The sequence below is a fragment of the Triplophysa rosa genome, linkage group LG17, assembly GCF_024868665.1.
Source record: "Triplophysa rosa linkage group LG17, Trosa_1v2, whole genome shotgun sequence".
Taxonomy (NCBI): Eukaryota; Metazoa; Chordata; class Actinopteri; order Cypriniformes; family Nemacheilidae; genus Triplophysa; species Triplophysa rosa.
In genome coordinates, this window is record NC_079906.1 from 642360 (window position 1) to 662814 (window position 20455).

At 39.4% G+C, this 20455-nt stretch overlaps 1 protein-coding gene across 1 annotated transcript in view; it reads right to left on the minus strand.

Moving 5' to 3' along the window:
- Nucleotides 1–20455, minus strand: part of mib2 (MIB E3 ubiquitin protein ligase 2) — a 68812-nt gene that overhangs the window by 7216 nt on the left and 41141 nt on the right. Inside the window, exons 4-14 of the mRNA XM_057356056.1 lie at nucleotides 15127–15233; nucleotides 11716–11910; nucleotides 11494–11636; nucleotides 11100–11207; nucleotides 10646–10750; nucleotides 9094–9256; nucleotides 8627–8760; nucleotides 7761–7909; nucleotides 2621–2777; nucleotides 2216–2370; nucleotides 280–406 (exon numbers count right to left, since the gene is read on the minus strand). Coding sequence (XP_057212039.1) covers nucleotides 280–406; nucleotides 2216–2370; nucleotides 2621–2777; nucleotides 7761–7909; nucleotides 8627–8760; nucleotides 9094–9256; nucleotides 10646–10750; nucleotides 11100–11207; nucleotides 11494–11636; nucleotides 11716–11910; nucleotides 15127–15233 — 1543 coding nt within the window. The remainder of the gene's footprint in view (nucleotides 1–279; nucleotides 407–2215; nucleotides 2371–2620; nucleotides 2778–7760; nucleotides 7910–8626; nucleotides 8761–9093; nucleotides 9257–10645; nucleotides 10751–11099; nucleotides 11208–11493; nucleotides 11637–11715; nucleotides 11911–15126; nucleotides 15234–20455) is intronic.

The window sequence follows — 20455 nt, forward strand, 5'->3', positions numbered from 1 at the left end:
CCGGAGCAGTTAAGCTTCGTGCGCCTTTCTTACATTTTGTCTATTCCAATCTGAAACTGATGGGCGGAGTTAGTATAAATAGCCTCTGCTTACAAAGCGGGCTACTTGCACGGTAAATAGACGCTCCATATTTTTTATTTCTTACAATAAGTGGTGGGGACAAAATTGACTTTAGCAAAAAGTGGTGGGGACATGACCCACCCATCCACCCGCAAATTACGCCTATGACTCTTGACTGTCCTGAAGACTGTGTATGTGTGTGTATGTGGCCTTTCGCACCTCTTTCAGGAGTATCTCAGCTACATCACGATGGTTGTTCAAAGCAGCCAGATGCAGCGCAGAGAAACCATCTTCTTTCTTCACGTCAGCTAGCTGTCTCGCTCGAGCCAAGATCATCTCAGTCGCTCTGCAAATACAGACACGCATACCATCAGCCCAGAAATGACACACGACAAAACTACTACAGATATAAATATCCCAGTTTAATTTGCTGTGATTGAAGTGGGTGGGACATTTAAGGGAGGCCAGATGAAGGTCTTTTTTTTGTTGACATGCTATTAAATCGTTACATTCTTCATGTGCACGGGTGCAGAACTGTGATCTACAGCAACAGTGTTTGTCAAATACGTCGTGTTACTATGGCCATCCAACACACACAAACATCTCCTCATCTGAAGTTTGTTCCAAAACGAATCGTCTTGTATTTATATGTTCAGTTGTATATCTATATCGCTAGCATGATCGGTCCATTGTGTTAAAAACCTCATCTAAGGGTTCAACTCAATAAATAAACTCGAGATGAAAACCGTAGAAATGAGAACCAAGAAGAACTCGTGTGACCTGTTTAATTGAGGCGAGTAAGAGCATCAAACCACAGCCGAAAAGAGGAGCTGTGTAGAAGTAAAGGGCAAATGAACTTGGGTCTTTTTGCTCCGCTAGGTCACGCCCATCCAGAACGGTTACACTCAAACGCATCACACATGACAGCTCTCGCAATGATCTTGCCATAGAAGACACGAGCGCTGTGACATGGACACGTGCAGTATGGTGCTGAGATTTACAAATCAATACATACCATAGGATGGTATCTCTGAAACAAGAGGGGAAAATAAACTTTTTCTTCTAGCTCCAAACCCAGGGCTAACTGTAACCTGATTGGCTGATGGGATAAACAAGGATCCAGGAACATGCCCTACTTGTGTAAATCACATTAAGCGTGACTTCATGAGAGGGCAAGAGAGATGCGGTGTATCCCTGTGGCTGTGCCAGTGTTGTGAAAGGATCTGGGTCACATTCTTGTATGTACATACTGTGGCTGAGCGATCGGGATGCCAAAGAGCGCCAAGTCCTGAATCTACAAGCAGTAGAGAGGGAGAAATAACCCACTGACAGTATGCATCCCTCAGGAAACTCTACATGTAATAAACAGTTCATGTACAGTCATCATAAAGTAACAAATGCAAAGAAGCTAAAGACCACACAAACCTCACTTCAAACTAACTTAAACTATAACATTTACATTTCATTTGGCAGACGCTTATATCCAAAGCGACTTGCAAGTAGGAGAGCATATAAACATTTTGTCAACACGCTAAACAGTACCGTTAGTTTACAAGGCCATGCTACTAGGAGGATTAAAGCTGGAGTAAGCAAAGGAGAGAATTAACAACTTTTTTTGACACAAGGCATAGACAGTTATTGGTTAGTCAAATAAATGCGGAACATGTCTTTTAAAATTGTTACGGTGCATGAGAATATCAGTCATGGACACTTCTTTTTTCCACCATTTCATTTTGATTATATATTCCGTCAGTTTTTTTTGTTGTCATCGAGAACATGTTTTTTCCAGAATAATTTTACTCCGTTTAAATTACAACATATAATTCACAAACCAGGATGTGTTACGGTAATGAGAATTTCGGCAGAAAAAGCAATAAAGCACATAAATAATTCATTCCTGCGTTAAAAGGATGCTTTGTCCAAGGTAGAGAACACAATTATCTATATTACGATCATTTTTTGTGTTCCCGAATTATATGTTTTATACCCAAAATCTTAAATGGCATTATGTTTCAGTGGTTTTGTGAGAATGACCCTTATACATCTTCTGGATGGATGATATGTGATTTAATGTATTAGTTGTGGAGGAACTGAACTGAATTTCAACAGCATCTTTAAGACCTAATGTATGTTTGAAGAAGAGGAAATGACTCACAGTTTGTTGCCCTTCAGTGCGGCGTGATGCAGCAGGTTAAAGCCACGGTTGTTCTGTTGGGTTAGATCAATGTTGGGCACCGCGGTGAGAATCTCAATGATGCTCCTGAAGTCTTTAGCTATGGCGTCATGTAAGGGAGTATCTCCATATGAATCCTGAGAACCCAAAATATTCAATATTCAATAACCAATCATCAAAACTAAGAAACGATATAATTACATAACATTAGATCACAAGGTTTTTACAATAGGATAACAGTCAACTCAATTGTGCAACGTTTTTAAAACACGATGAGCCTTATCATTATTTGAACTGATTAATAGCTTTAATAAGTTCTTCATAAGCAGAGGTTGACGGATCGCTCAAGAGTATGTACTTCTGAAGTATGTGTGTAGTATGTTTAACCTGCAGGTTGACGTCTGCCGAGTGCTCCGTCAACACTCTCACGACATCTGTAAAGCCTTTATTCACAGCGATGTGCAGGGCCGTACACATGGAGTTATTGAGCAGATTCACACTCGCTCCTTTACTGAGCAGCAAACGTGCGATCTCGGCTTGATTCCTGCACACAAACACACACGCACACGCACACACACACACACACACACACACACACACACACACACACACACACACACACACACATTACATACAAACTCACTGCATGAAGTACATTAAATACAAGCCACAACATACACTATATTTATTTATCATTATAAATTAGGGATGCACCGATGTATTGGCCACCGATATTAATCGGCCGATATTGGATTCATTTAAAGGGGTCATATGGCACGAATACATGTTTTTCTGTATCTTTGGTGTGTTGCCCATGCATGTATTAGACATGTAAAATTGCAAAAATGAAAGTGTCGGAACAAAAAAAAATCTAAAAGCGAATGCTCACCCAGACCTGCCTGAAACGCCTCGTGTAACCACACCCCCACAACTCTACGTCAGTTCGTGGTATGATTTGACTAAGACCGCCCAAATGTATACGCAAGTAAGGTGGCACCTGTCAGCGCAATCGCTTTGGAACCTGATGTTCCAAGTATGGTAAGAGGTGTTACATTTCTGCCACACGCTTGCAGTTTTCAACCAATCACTACGCACTGGTTAACTGGCCAATCATAGCACACCTCGCATTTCAGAGCGATGAGCTTTGTAAATAATCTGCGCGTTTCAGAGAGGCAGGGCAAAGAGGAGATACAAACATGCAAGGTATGTGGAAAATACAGCGTTTTTGAACCTTAAATCATGTATACACATTCCATTACATATAAAACAAACAATAATATTCGTTTTAGCCGTGTCATATGACCCCTTTAACACCATGGGCATATCGGCGATAGCATGAAAAAGGCCGATACCGATGGTTTATTAATTAACTGCATGGAGGCAATGAGTTGCATGTCTGAATAATCCAACGTTTTCTCAGGGCAAAATAATTATATAGCAACAGCACAGACCTTATTTAAGTTTATTAAAGAACTGTTCAATGTTAAGTCAAATATGAGTTAATGTTGTTAATAAGAGAAATATTGTCAGTCAATCCCAGTAGAAATACCATTGCAATATTTTAAACAGTTTGATAAGTTAGTTAAGTCATTTATTTGGAATGGTAGACGTCCACGAATGCATATGAGCAAGCTGCAACAGCCATCGGATAGAGGGGGATTGGGACTTCCTAAACTTGTGTTTTATTATTATGCGTTTAGCTGGAGACATTTGGCACATTGGATACTACCGCCTGAGAGGGCTCCCCCTTGGTTTAATATCAAACAAGCTATTCTGTTACCCTCATCACCATTGCAATGCTTATCAATTAAGCTACCTCAAAATGTGAAGACCCATCACATCTTAAATTAATGTATATAAAAAATGCTAGATTGTTTGGTTCTAACCCTTGAATTTATCTGCAAGCATTTGGCTGGATCCCAAATTGTGTATTGGAAAGTCAATATTTTTGTGGAAGGAATGGGCAGAGAAGGGTATCTTAAAGGTATTTACAGTTGAGACATCTGCTGTGTGGGATTTTTGGTTCATGTAGCCATGTGCCACAAGAGGACACCATTCTCACTAAAATTTTGAGAGGGCATGAGGCATCGGTATATTATAGAATACTGATGGATACGATAGGGTATAGTTGCCACTCAGCTCTTAAGGTAGTTTAGAGTAAGGATTTGAGTTATTCAATTAGTGATGAAATGTGGATTAGAATAATGTAAAAATTGTAAAGTAATGTCAAGAAATCTTGGAATACAACTTATCCAGTTTAAAATATTGAACCGCATTTTAGTAGATTATTTAGACTTGGTTTAAAATACTCTGCTGAGTGCTGGCGATGTAAAAGAGAGGATGGGCACTTATTGCATGCCCTGTGGTCCTGCTCAAGAACACAGGAATTTTGGCTCAAGGTTCATGACTATATTCAAGAAGTGACAGAATGCAGTTTACCATTCTGCCCTGTTCTTTATATACTGGGAGACCCATCCCTTCTAGAACCCAATGTTGAATCAGAATGGATACAGATATGCATTATGACAGGGAGAGAAATCATTATGAGGGGCTGGCGGATAGCTGGCTCACCGTCTTTCCAGGACAGCAGCATATGAGAAAATGTCTTCTAGATTACTTAATAAAATGGATGTTTACTGGAGGAGGTGGGACAAATTTCTGACATTTATTGGGGATTTAGAGTAATGTTCTAGTGGTGAGACGTGGCTTACTGTGAGTGAATGATATATTTACTGTGTTACATTTATAAATATTGTGTTTATAATCTTATTTATTGATTATTTTGTTTTGATTTGATATAGCAACCAGCAAGTATAGCTATACTTGGACTGACACGTTATTGAGGTTATGGATGTGGGGGGGGGGTGTGAAAAAATAATTGTACATGTAAATATAGACATTGGTTAATGTTTTCTATTTAATAAAAGTATGAAAAAAATTGGATAGCAAAAATCACCTTTGAAGATTGTCATGTTGTCTTATTGTATTTTTATCTTAACTTAAAATGTTAAATGGATCCAATTCATGTTCAGTAATATTAATTTAATGCAGAAATTAACTAGCTAGTATTGTAAAGTACTATGCAATTGACCAATATCGGAATCGGAGGATAGTTGTTTGTTAAAATCGGTACCGTATCGGCCAACAAAAATCCTATCGGCGCATCCCTATTATAAATGTAAAAAATAGAAAGCAGTAAAGTGTTTTCTAGTCTTGCCTCAGGATCCATATTTTACAACAGATATCAAGAGGCAGACAAACGTTGCACTGGAATCTTGAATCCACATAGATTAATGCTTTTAGCAATCAACAAAATTCACCACACAAAAATTCAACATGCGACACATGCCAATTTATAAGGACGTAAAAGTTTCGATATGGCCGTTTAGACGGAGGTCAGACTTGTATATGATTGAGGGGCACACATGGATTTCATGTGGTGTATGCTGTTCACACAACAGATCTGGGTCACATATGAGCAAAAAGAAATTGGATTTTGATGGCAGGTTACACTATAAGCAGGGCTCTAGACTAACTTTTTGCACTGGTTGCACTGGTACGCCTTTTTTTCTTAGGTGCACCAGCACAAAAGTTAGGTGCACCCAAATTTTCGACCACATCACATTTAACACCGCAGTTTTACCAGTTCATTTATTTTTAAATCACTGTCCATATAGGCAAAATTGACTTGTAAATGATTAACTAACAATCTGGTCAACATGAAGTTCTTTATTTGAAGCACAATTCTACAAGAAAGGTAACTTACTGAAAAAGTGTTGGTGCTTAAAGTGCTTCACTGAACTGAAACTTAAAACATCTCAAGATAAATGGACCAGGGCTTGACATAACCTGGGAGGTTGATGGCTCCGTGTCAGAGCATTGCTTATGATTTTCGGACGGATCAGGCCTTAACTTAACATTATTCACGAAAAAGTTGTCAATCGTTCTTTTCATCTTCTCTCATCATCCGCGCTACATCCACTCTGTTTAACTGACAGGCCTATAGGCTCCTCACCTCTCTGTCTGACTGCAGCACACGCATTTTCACACGTACACACCAGAGGTTGCGCTAGACTTTTTATTGTCCGTTATTTTGACTGACAGGCTCGTAAAAAATCCGTCATAATCTATTATTACACGTCACTATGGTGCAAGGTGGCGTTAGGTGGTAATTAGTATGTTCGTGATGTCATCACTCTGTACTTGCGTCTCGGAACGTGTTGTATTTTAATACAACTGAATGCCCAACAAAGCCGTTGTTGTTTATATTCATCTATATATTTAATGTTTTAATGTTTATGTTCATATGTGATTTAATCTGGGAAAACCCAACACATGGTGCAAATTTATATATTACAGTTTTTGATACCAAGCCCTTTCCAAATCAGTTTTTATTTTGCTCATTGTATGTATGTAACAAAAGTTATGGCTGAGGTCAGCTGAAGCGCTAGGATTTTCAGGAATGGAATTTGGAGAAAAACGGGTTTAAAGTTAAGTGATGAAAATAAAAGCACAACATTCCAGTATCACAAGGAAAAGTCACTTTACAGTGGTAAAAGACTTACTCTAATAACAATTTAATAAAAAACATTTCCTAGTGTTGAAGTCTAAAAATACAACAAATAAAACGAAAGTAAGGAAAATGGTGCAGGGCACACAAAGAACGAGAGCTCTGCCGTTATCACTACACGAGGAAACTAGCAAACATTACGGACAACAACTAATAAGCAGTGAAACAAGTTTTACCTTGTTTATCATGTGCATAGTGTCTGGACTCATGATCATCCCTTGTATGTTTTGCGATCGCGGTCCGGCTCGCATGAGCAGCGATAACTCCCGGTGCTGCAGACGGGGAGCTCCGCCATCTCACGAAAACATTGTATGAAAAAAACTTTGCATGCCATAGTTTACACAGGACTGGCGGGAAATTTGCATTGATACTCCTTCATTCTTCATGTTATGTAGTTTACTTTGATAGGTGAACTGTCTTTCCCGTGTCTCTGCGCGACATCCGACGAGTTTTCTCAGATCGCATCACATATGTCTAGTCGGTAACAATGACGGGTGAAAACACGCACGTCCCTTCGCGAGCATATCGCGCTCTAATGAAGGGAAACGGGGAGTTACAAATTGCCCTCATTGTAATCCGTCAAAATAGCTGACGGACGGACGGCCTTCAGATTTTTCCGTCACTGGTAAACATTTTTTGTCAACGACAGAGAATTTTCGGATTTCCAGGAAAATCTGGACCACGGCCAATCAGAGGGGCGGACCGCCCTTCACTATCTCTGATTGGTTTAGACCACGATATGGGCCTAACGTGTGTCTGTTGTTGAATCACAGGGAGACTTTCAGAGTCGCGGAGACTTTTTTTCTCCCTCGAACGGCTGGTCGCACCGGTGCGACCTCAGATTTTTCTTAGTCGCACCATTGAGAAATCAAGTCGCATGTGCAAATTGGTCGCACTCTAGAGCCCTGGCTAGGGAAAAACACCTGGTGAAAGGCAGAATAAGGAGTGACTGCTCACCCAAAGGCTGTGTAGTGTAGCGCGGCGTCTCCGTCCTCATCTTTAGCTTCAATGCTGCTGTTGGCCTGCAGGAGAACCTTCACCACTTCCACATGGCCCTGATGGGCAGCCACCTGCAGGGCGGTTTTACCCTGATTCTTTATATCCACCTGAACACACCCACATCACTGTCAATCAACTTTATATACTGTACATACTATACATCAGGGCAATAATGTATATAGGCTATACTAGCAGTGCCTGCTAAGACTATAAAAGCTTTATTACCTGTGAGGTTTTTATTTTTCTATGCAAGTTTGTATATTAGGATAAAACTCATGTTCCCTGATAGACTGTAGTTTGCCCTTTCGCCGAATAATTTTGATCCAAGTTTAGTTTTCTCCATTTTGTACCACGCATCTTGTATTTTGATGCTTAACTTGAACTTGTGGAGTCATTGACAGCTAATTGTTTGTGCAAATATTCCCTTTGGACATCACTTTTGTCCACCAAAAACATGGTATTAAAACAAACAAGCATAGTGCTGCGTTGTCGCTTTATAAATGACTATTCAAAACTGACCCAGCTATGACCCAGCTGTCCCTGGTCCAAGATCACTACAGTACTGTACCTCACTTCCTGTCAGTACTGAAAAATAGCTGAGGGCTGTTATGAAGGGTCACTGGTGGCCCATGTGTTTATAAAGGGAAAGGCTATAACTCTCTGGACAGACTATGCCAGAAATAACTCTGAACCACTAGAGATTCCCTGCCATCAGATAAACAACGAAAAAACAGCAACAAATAGGAAAACAAATTCTTTCCGTGTTTCAATTCTCTCAGGCCGTGAGAGAGATGGCGCGACATTCTCACTGTGCTCCTACTGACCTTGTCCGGGTATTTCTGAACCAGTTCCCGCACTTTAACTGCCCTTCCATGAGCTGCCTCGATGACCAGTCGGCCCGGGTGGTCCTGCTCTGTCGACTGAGAGAGAAGCTTCTCTAGCACTGAAATGACCGTACCTGAACGGAGAGAGAGAAGATGAGAAGTTATGGTGTCAAAATCGTTTGATTCTGCATTCAGAAAAGCGTCCCACAAGTAAAAAACCCATTTCAACCAGTCAGAATGAGTCAAAATGTCCATGCAAGTCACACAAACACACGCCAGAACCGCCACAGCAAGTGAGGGGGAAAAGAAAGAGTTAAACTTCACATGCAGCAAACAGTGAAAGAGAACAGAAGATGAGGTTATTTTCACGTTGTTCAAGAGAAAGCCAAAGATAATCATTCAGGTTGAGTAAAAACATGAAATGACGACAGGAGCAGATCATTCAGGAGATTCCTGGGAGCTCTTACTTCCTGATTCGCTGGAGTTGTCCGCAGTCATCAGATTGGCATCGACCTCCCCAGACTGAGAGGATAGACATGCAGGGTTAAAGGTCCACGTCTGTCCTCCGAAAGCCACGCGAAGGTCTCCGTCTGCATACACCTTCAACACTTTCCCAACCTGACCCAAAGCCTACGTACACACACACATATGTATATGAAATATCATTTAAAATGTGTCAACATTTACCTGAAACTTATTGGAAGTTACTAATAAAAGATATTACAGCATATTCCAAGACTTTATGTACGAGCTTTTTTGCGAATGAGCTTCAGAAGAAATACATTTGGGCATTTTTACAATATTCAATATTTTGATATTAGAATGTGCTTAATGAAAATCACTCCTTAACATGTTTTATTTCAGCATCAATAAATGATGGAATTTAATCATATTCATTTACATCAATACAAGGGCTTTTAAATGAATAATCACGATTAATCACGTCCAGAATAGACGTTTGTGTTTACATAATATATGTCTGTGCACTGCGAATATTAATTTTGTATTTATAAAAACATACACATACATGTATATATTTAAGAAAATATAAAAAAAATCAATAAATGTTTTTAAATATTTTAAATTGTATATAAATATATGCATGCAAATATTTCCTAAATGTACAGTATGTGTTTATAAATACAAAATAAATATGCACAGAACACAGACATATATTATGTAAACACAATATTTTGGATGCGATTAATCGTTTAACAGCCCTAATCAATAGAAAATAATAAATGAATATGTAATTGACTGTCAGATATAACACAGATGTAATTACTGTAAATGTACACTTACAGTGCACTTTATGGCCACTGAATGGTAATGTTGGCCAAAATGAAAGATTTTTGCACCAATGCTGAATTTGCAAAAATTGCAAATTTGTGATACTTCAGTCTAAGTAAGGGATAATGTACAGGCAGCCGGTTGTTATCGCAGAAATAAGCCCCGACAGTGTGATCAGCCGGCTGCTTGTACATTACGGTTACTTGCCACATGAGAAAAAAACTGGATATGAAATGTGAATTTGAAATATTTTTTTGCAAATTTTTACCGAATGTGAGGTATGAGAGGTTATCTGGGAATAACAAACCTGCAAATGTCACATATGTTTACTAAAGTCTTCACGTGGCATTTTTCATTCGCGAGACTGGCCAATCAGAATCGAGCATTCCCACGAGCCATGTAATAAAGCTATATTACACTCTGACTAAATCATTGTGATAACTGAAAAATGCCATGTGAGGACTTTAGTGAACATATGTGATTGAGGGTGTGATGCTGCAGACTTTCAACTGACTTCATTTGAATTCTTCCACAAAAATGAATCAAATCCATATGATAACTTGTTCTTGCTGCCAAAATGAAACCATTTCTGTGTAACTCTCTCATACTTGTGGGTCAAAGAAAAACGGTGAAACACATCTAATGGCCAAACACACAGGGCATGAAAATCACCATGACAACAACAGTGATGCCAAGTCAATACGAATATTATGGGATGTGAAAACGTACTGGAGCCATGCTGTCTGTCCACTCTCCATGTCCGACCTGTAGCCTCTTCACGCACTCGATGTCATCAAGAACCTTCACCAGCTCGCCTACTGCAAAACTATTGACCTGCGTACAAACACACACACACACACAGAGAGAGAGAGATTAGATCACAGCGAGGAGCATGAAGAGGTGAGACACTATTATGAGAATGCACACGTCCTAAAATTAGACAAAATCGTCTAAAGCTTCAGCTAATCATGGCCACGGAACTCACAATCTGTTCAGCGGAAGGAGAAATAAACAGACCCTATTAGCTGTTTATAGCAGATTTTCTACTAACACAGCAGGCTTCATGACAGACAGCTTTAAGAGTAACTAAATATAGTGAAGACAGAAGAAGAGAGTCACGTGCAGCCTTCCCTGAAATGCAAACATAGTCTTTAAGTGTCTGGAAATGTCGTTCCATGCTTGCCTTAGTAAGAGCTCCAGGGTGGAAGGTCCAGCGGATGTTGTTACTGTACTGCACCCGGACATCTCCACGGTCTGTTATCCTGTGCACTGTGCCGATTCTGGAGATGTACTGACCAATAAAATGACGTACAAACACGGATCAACCTCCAATCCCAAATTTCAATTTCAAGAAAGCGGAGAACACTTTTGTATAAAAAAGGTTTCATTTTCATATACGAATACGAAATTTGTATTGTAGTTACGGTGCCTTTCCCAATTCATCTGCTGCCTTCATGCGTAAATGCTGTCAGCTCCCTAATCATTCGGACGCAGCCAATTATTCTTTTTTTAAATCAGCGTACATTGTGACAGTATGATCTTTTTATGCCTGTGTTATGAGTAACATGTGCAATCACCTCTGCCATTTTGGGGTTCCAGCCTCCGTGTCCCTCCTGCATCTGTCTGAGGATGTCCACCTCCAGCAGGCATTTCACCTTATCACCCTGCTGAAATGAGTGACTGTCTGCACTTTCCTGCCGCTGGAGCTCCGCATGCTCACCTACACACACAGATAAGCAGGACAAATAAAACACTTGCCTGGCCAGCCGCTGGCCCTTAATGCCATTTACTCCTTTTACCTAATTTGGGCAGATGTTCTTTGTAGTAAAATCCTCCTTGAACATCAGAGACGTATTTGAGATCCACCTTCCCTTTGTGACCCATTCTGTAGACGTTTGTGGTTCCGTTGGACCAGGTAACGCTAGCCACGCTGCGACCTGATTCCTGATCCCATCCGCGGATATCCACCACCTTCCCAACCTTTCCCTCACCTCCTGCTCACGCAAACACGCACATACACGCAAGCAAACGGATACAGACAGAAGCGGGACAGGGAGGAGTCTCAGCACACGGTCAGCGTTTTAGAAGGGCATAAACATGAAACAGCACTGACTAACTAAAATTAGTGTGAACTGGAAAGAAATCAGGGTGTAAACTTGAATGTTGCAACAGCAGATTATATACACGGCATCATCACAGAAGACTTCTGACCTCTCCTGACAGTCTCGTATTTACATGTGAGAATCTCATGAAGAATCTCATGAAACCCGCCAAGAACAGACCCAGGTCATGTTTCAGCCCAAAAGGATTGTTTTGCATTGTGATCTCATTTTCATGACATTTTAAAGGTTAGTTCGACATTCAATTTTCATAGATATATTATTACAAATCCATTTATAAATTGTTGTGATATGCTTGTTGTAAAAACAAAACTGTGTTAATAGTACTGTTAAAGTGTCTTACACTGGGTTCACACCAAACGCGAATTAAGCGTTTTGCGCAAGTAAATTACATACAAAGTCAATGCAAAGGGTGTGGTGCGAATGACACGAATCGGGCGGCGTGATTGCCACAAACGCACGTCAATCTCGAAGGTTAAAAATATCTGTCAGATCGTGTCACTCACGCAAAAATAACAAACTTTTCCCACGAGTTATAAAGAGCGTGGAATGCAATTGTTCGCGTTTGGTGTGAACCTAGCATTAAGGATCGATCAGACAGAACGCGTTTTTTTTTGCTGTTAAGACACACCTCTTTTGAATTGTTTTCAGTTGACAGGGAGTGTTTTGCGCGCTACTTATGCGCTTGACGCCATGCGCCTTTTTTCCCATTCTCCAATCGAATGAAAGGAGAGGCCTTCCGATGTGGTGACGGAACTGAACAGTTGCTCGAAACGTCCTTAGACTGCATTGACGAAGGAGAAACTTGTGTTGGCTGATGCGGGTTAACCGAGCAAGGTCAGAGCAAGCGGCCTCTGCTTGTACCTTTTTAAAGTTTATGATAATATGACAGTTACCAGCAACTAGAGCACTCGTGCTATAATCCTTGACTGACAGGACAGCTGTTTCGGCGGTTACCTAGCAACATAAAAAAACGCTGCGTGCTGCTCTTTTCAAAGAGTCAACCAAAAGCGCCTCGCGTTTTCAAACAGAAAAGGCGTGTTCTGTGTGATCGCCCGCTTAACCAACTTTAGTGCGACTGTCTCTAACTTAAATTTTACAGTGTTCATTTAAATGTGTCTCTATGTGCCCAATGGCAAAAAATATGACCTGGACATGTTACTGTAAAAATTTGTAAAATACCATGCGCTAGTAACTACCAATCAAAAATCTACCCAACTCTACACACAGACATGACAAACTATAGCACCAAATCCCATTACACAAAGAGAATAAATGAAACCACAGAGGAATCAGACATCTAGTGTAAATACATGGACAAAAAGTCTTATGCTTGATAAATCAATGAACTTTGCATGGACGTTTTCACTCATTCGTTATTGTAGTCCTCATGAAAACACTCATCTGTTTATAGGAACAAACAAAAAGTGCCATGACAGTACAGATAAATGTTGTATACCCAACAAGATCAAACATTTCATGTGACACAGTGTTCATCTATTAGGAAGTGAATGTAATAGCCATGTAATAATAGCCATGTAATAACACACTTTCCTTTTAAGGTAACACAGATAATTCAAGGATAAATCTGCAAACATCAATCACACTAAAGTCCTACAGGCTAAATTTAGACCTCAGAGCTTCACTTTATTCTCCAGTTTACACTGTGCTGCTGTCTAGGGAAAACATCTGAAATCTACAACGTTTCACTATGAGTTAAGCTTTATGGACGGCATCTGTGACCTGTGCCGTATATAAGAGAAAAACATTTTCTAACGTGCATTAGTGCAAGCGCATCTGCTTGCCTTTACAAACTAATGCAGTTACAATTAAAGTCAAGAAAAACATTGCAGATGGTTAAAAAGTCGCTATGAAATGAAAACGGACTATTCTTGTTTCTTATGGACTATTGCAATGCTTATTATAAATGATTTATTTCGTGCAGGTTGTTACATTTTATTTCAATTCATGTGCGCTCCTAAGCTCGGAAAATGTACTGTCCATTTCCATTTCCATATTGAAGCGCCAACTTTTATTTATGCCATCAATTTGCAGAGGAAAAAATAACCCACGATCTTCTATTTTTAACGTTAAGATATTTCATTTTACTCGGAAACGCGCCACAATACTGAAGTCAATTGCAACTTCGAGTTCTCTTATAGACCTCTTCAAAGCAACAACAATAACAAACGTTACTGCACATGCGCGCATTCGTGGACTGCCCTTAACTTTCGGTACACATAATAGAGTGTCTGTAAATGATTTCTGATAACAAGCGACAGAAACCGAGAAGAACCGTTACTTGGCTAAATTTGCCTCTCCAATATTTTATATTTAGACTGCGATACCAAGCTCACCGGCTTGATGTCAATGTCTCATATGGTTTCTTTAAATGCAACAAAAATACAACAAAATTGTTTATTTAATACAATTATTTTACAATAAAATAATATTATAAATACTTATATTATTAGACGCTAGATAGACCAATAAACAAACACAGACCGCAAGTTAACGGCAGTCCAGGCGCGCACGTCCGATGAAATGGTCTATAGTGTTCATATTTTGTCGTTATGTAAACTATGAAGTCTTATAAATGCTCATTTTACCAGAGGGATTACCTTTCTAGGTGGATAAAATTACGGTTTTGAGGAATAATGTAAGTCATGTGGGGTTTACATGTTCTCTGTGTCAAGAGCCCCATTCTTATTATGAAAGTTAAAGGCGGGTCGCTTAGCCGTTGTTGATGATCAAATCACCAAAACAAACACACCCCTAACCCCCATCTTTGCTTTCGTCAGCGCTCGGCTAATGTCCGTCCTGTGCACTGTGCACCTTACTGCTGATTGGCTACAAGGTTGTTTTGGTAATCGGCCCGACTCAGTTGTCTAAAGCGTAATTCGGAAATCGGTTACTCCGCCTTTAAGGTTTAAATTAGTCTTGCTCTTTTATTACCTTTCGAGTCAAACAAAAATTCTGTCTAATCGCATGTCACAGATGCTGTCAAGAAAGGTTTGCTTGTATTTATTGAGCCCAGAATATTCCCTGAAACAGGCTATAACTTTTAAGGCGAAGGAATGTGTTCCTCACCATCTTGGTTACCCCAGTCCCAGTCAGGTCCCCGGACCACCTTCACACCCTGGAAGATTCCTTTCAGAATGATTCGGGACAGGTTCTGTCTTGGCGTTAGGTTCACTCTGAGTTTGAGAAAAAATAAAGACAATGTTTTTTTTAATGCAACATCACTACAACATCACGTAATGATCTGAGAAATAATGACCTCATGTTATCATACATCTTGACACTCTTGATTACCTGCACAACAGATGAATTTGACAGACACATTTATGCAAAGCAACTTATAGTCTATTCGTTTTACAGTATGGACATGCACCCTAAACCTAATCGTCTTAAAATGGTAGCCTAATGTAAATGCCAAAACAATCCTAGCACTGAAAACTATTTTTCTGCTCACACATTTTTAGTTAATCAAAGATTTTCACATAATAGCCAGGGACGGATTAACACACGGGTCTACTGGGCACGTGCCCAGGGCACTACACCAGCAGGGGGCCCTGGCAAATTTAATGTGTAGATTTTTTATTGTGTTTGTTTTCTCAATAAAATAGCGCTGAAAACTCTGGAATAAAGGGATTAACTTTGCAGTTTTGAAGTATTAACCTTAGCAAATAAATCAAATAAAAATGCATTGCAGCGCTATTGAGAGGGACATCTAGAGGCGATAAAAAAAACACTGTGTAATACAAGCGTGCAGAAGTCACGTGTAGAAAACAGTTAGGCTAAATAACAAAATGAGTTTAAAACCACAGAAATGTGTCAAAGACATCTGAGTTCGCTGTCTTTAATGGCCATTGAATACATTCTTGTGAGACTTGTGAGAGCTGGATTTGGATTACATTGTGGAAGACGAAAGATATCTCTCAGTTAAGTTAAAAATAACTTTTTTATTAAAATAACGTTAAATGCTTTGGTGATTGATATTGCTTAATTTGTAATGCATGGACTGTTAAATGCTCGTCTTCTTAATGCAGAAATGTAAATTATGCAAGGAATAAGACTATTCCCCCACGTCATATGAGTTGGAGAGGTCAGAAGCTTTTTTAGGTGTAGAGTACTGCGAAATATTAATAAACCAATTTGTGTTGTTTTTTGTGCATTTTGTACATTTTACACAGAAGACGTATTTCTATTCTGCAGAACCACGTTTATATTGTTTTTCTATGTAATCACGCTCTAGACATATGGCAATTTCTCTTATCAAAAGAGTGCCACTGGACCCTAGCGGTTTGCGCTGCGCTTTTTCAAACCATTCCTGAGCGCTGTTTCATGCGTTGTTAGGCGCAAAGATGTGTTCTGTGCGTAACGCTCCTAAGTCATGTGTATTTGGGCATAGGTGCAATACTGTTCTCGTAAAATATGGGATGCCAGGGGGCCTTTGAAACGTCCGTTCCCAGGACACATCAAAGTCATGATCCGTCCCTGACAATAGCAGTAGCCAGGTTTCCATTACAGATTTGCGCTACACTTAAGCGATATTTTCCAAATGTCGATTAAAACAAATATTGCGGTAATGACTGCGTTTCCATTAAATGATGTTATGTGATTAAAGTGTATTTAGTTTCTTCTCGCGATAAGTCATTCTGGCCATACCTTTTCTTTGAACGTTTTATGACAGGTAGCAAACCAACTTTAGTGCATAGTGCCACCTACTGTGATGTCTATATTTCCTTACATATTTTCATATTACCTCAATTTCCTAATAAATCTCCATACAGCACTCACTCATTTACCCGCATTTGGGCTTTCATATAAGATATTACTTAATGTGAATTCCTTACATCATATCTTCCCAAATGTTCTGCCAAAACATACCGCGAATGGTCATGTGACTTTTTTGTACGCCACGTGACTTCTAAATACGACAAAAAAGTGTTTTCATTGCAGTTTGGCGAAATATGCCTTTATCGTATTGCCTGAAAAAACACCTGTGACCACGAGAAGTTTTTGGCGATACTACGATACGAAATTGATGTGTTTCCATTGCGCATTTCAATTTGCGCATTTTGAAGGGTAATGGAAACGCAGCTAGTGATATTTTCAGCAAGTTTATCCAAACAATCTCCAAATCACTGATCATACATTCATTTACTGCAATGAGAAGATGACGACGATAAACAAACAACAGGAGAAATTGGTCCATTTATAAAGAGAAAATGCCCCTTTGCGCTTTCTTGAGAAGTTCTGCCAAAGGAATATAATGAAGTAGTGTTTCACTGGTTTTCAAAGTGAAGAACAAATGTGATGTTTCTCATATGTGAATGTGCGTTCCAGGACACTCGACAGATTTCGTACAAGCACATCATGATTTGAAACACATGCTCTCACCACAGCTAATGACAGACAGGCCGTCTTGTGTCAACAAACCAAAGGAGATCTGGAAACTTTTCAAGAGAGAATTGCGAAATATTCTGGCAGAGGCTTTGCGCATAACTGAAAGAAACAACACAGAATCCCAGCACGTACCTTATAGTAAAGATCTGATCTGACCGAGGAGCAAAGGAACTGCCTATTCCCATAATTCATCCAAACGGTCAACCATCAGCGTTCGCTTCTCAGCCAAAAATACACCATGAACTCCAGTAGATTCATTAAATGCAGGTTTGAACAAGTCAAGAGGCAGCAAAGATGAAGATCTTTGACCTCTGTTAGTTATAGTTTCCTTCAACCAGCTCTCATTTTCTCTCAGTGTCCGGTGTAGAGAGCAGTAGGTTTATGTTCGACCTTGCTGCTCGCTGTCTTTTGGCATTTGGCACCACCTGTAGCGCCTGAAGGCTTAAAACAGAATCAGGATAAATCTCTAAGCAGTCTGGCCCTCCTGAATCTAAGGTGCATGTCCAAGAGCAAAGGTTAGATGTAATCCACAAATGCGTGAAGCTGTCCGTTTATAAGCAACGAAGGACAAAAACTGAGTCTAGATTACAGTGATGGCAAATCTGTGTCCTACAGACCCTTAAACAACCGCACATTTTGCTATAAGTTTCTCTAGACAGGTGATGCCTTGTGGAATGCCCTTACATAGAGCTGGTTGGTCGTGTTTTATGCAAATGAAATTGATCTTCAAATTTATCACCGTCAGAACAAGATAAAGAACAAAAATTTGTTTTTGTGAATTGAGTTCTAATGTGCACATACAGCCGCAGAAAAAAATAAAAGACCATTTCAGAGAATGTTAATCTGATTTTAAAGTGGGTTTTTTTTGTAGGTATGTGTTTAGGTAAAATGATCATTTTTGTTTTATTCTGTGAAATACTATCAATATTTTTACCAAATTTCAAATAAATATATTGATTATATTTGCATTTATTTGCAGAAAATATAAACTGGTGAAACGGGTCGCAATAACAGAAAATATGCTCTTTTAATTTTTATATCATTAACTCAATTTTTATCACAGTTTTCATGTGTCTTGTCATGCTGTCAGTCTTTCACATTGCTGTTGGATGACTTTGTCACTCCTGAGGTTCGATTTGGTTGAAATTCAACAAACACTGGACTGGAATGGCCACAATACATCTAGAAATGCTTACTTGAAATAAACATTTGGAATGGTGTCTTAATTTTTTCCATGGTATGTGTGCAATTACTAGTGATTGAGACCCACTGCATTCTTAAGAGACAATTGCGACCCAACCTTACGCTCTTACACCGTGTCTACACCTGATGCGATCGATGCGACGTGACAACGGCTCGTTCTTAATGGGTTTGACGTGTCCCGCCGCATTTAGTGTGGAAAAAAACGTAGTATAATGGGTTCTAATGCATTCTATTGTCTAGATAGATTATAAAAAGAGAAAAGATAGATAAATCTTTAAATAACCTTCGTCTGAATGGTTCTTTGTTGAACCAAAAATGGTTATTCTATGGCAGTCATCCTCAATTGGCGGACCGCAGGCCGGATCCGGACCTTTGCTTCGTTTCATCCGGACCGCGAGACATAGCCTAATGAACTTTTGACTATTTCGGTTGTTTAAATTGAGCCGCGCGTCTACACAATGGAGAATCACATCACTTGCGCTCTCAGGAACATTTATGTAATTGATCTTTTGCCGCTATATTCTCTAATATCTTTATCTTGTGCCAAGCTGCCAAATGCGCTTCATTTGAACCCTTTCCGCTCTGCTTCTCTCCCGTCAAAGCTGCGCTGCATGAAGAGCAGCAGACACGTGCTTATTTTAACAACACTAGTGCAGACACGCAGAGCAGGTAGATGGACACGCAACAGTAAACAAAAAAATGCAGCAATTTTAAAGTATTTGTATCTGTCAGTCTGTTTACTGTTTGCTATATGTCTCCAACCTTTCAATCAGATTTTATATATTTTATGAACCATAACGTTTTTATCTACATTTAGCATTAGCATTATTGATCAGCATGTAAACATTTGGGACCCTGTGAAAACCCAGGCTAAAGTCTCATAATTAATGAATTTGATAACAAGCATCAAAGATTAATTTTAAGCATTAATTTCACTAAGATTTCAATCTTTAAAATGGCATTATTCAGTCAATATTGAAGATATTGTTGTTATATTCTCACAGAATATTCTGTAGGATGATTTTATATAGAAAACAGTAAAAAGGTCATATTTTGTAATGAACAACGTTCTAATTGATAAATTATTTCAAGATAAAAGTAGTTCTGGCATGGAAAGGCCAATTTAGTAAGTAAATTTGTTTTCTGTTTATGATGAGAGCATTCTAATCGTTTGTCACGACTGGCGTGGTGGAAGAACCCAAATGCAGGCAGCGGCAGTAACGGGGTTAATGAGGAAATATTTATTTAAACAAGACAAAAGTATAAACCAAAACACCCACGATGGGGATATAAACAAAGGCACAGACAATGGTACAAATAACAGGACGTAGACTAACTAAGACTAGACTAAACAACACTAGACAAAAGCTAAACTAAAGACTTACTAGACTTGACTTGACTTGACTTGGGTATTCAAAGCAAACATGCACAGGAACACAGTGGTACATCACACAGGAACACAAGCACAATGAACAAGCACAGGACAATAGACACGAGGGCATTTTAAAGGGAGACAAACAAAGGAAGATAACGAGGGGCAGGTGAGGAACATAAGACACGGCAGGGAAGCAATACGGGAAACGAGAGGGGTGGGGCCAATGACGAGACACGAGAAAGCACGTGGAATGTCAAAAGATAAACAAACCATGACTTTCTCACACTAAACATAAGGGATCTGTCACGATCCTGCCACAAGACTAGAAAATCCTGAACAAGAAGGCAGGACCATGACATTGTTACATTACATTTGTTATTTGTATGTTGTCAGTAGTTTTTTTTATTTACAAATATTAATTATCAGACG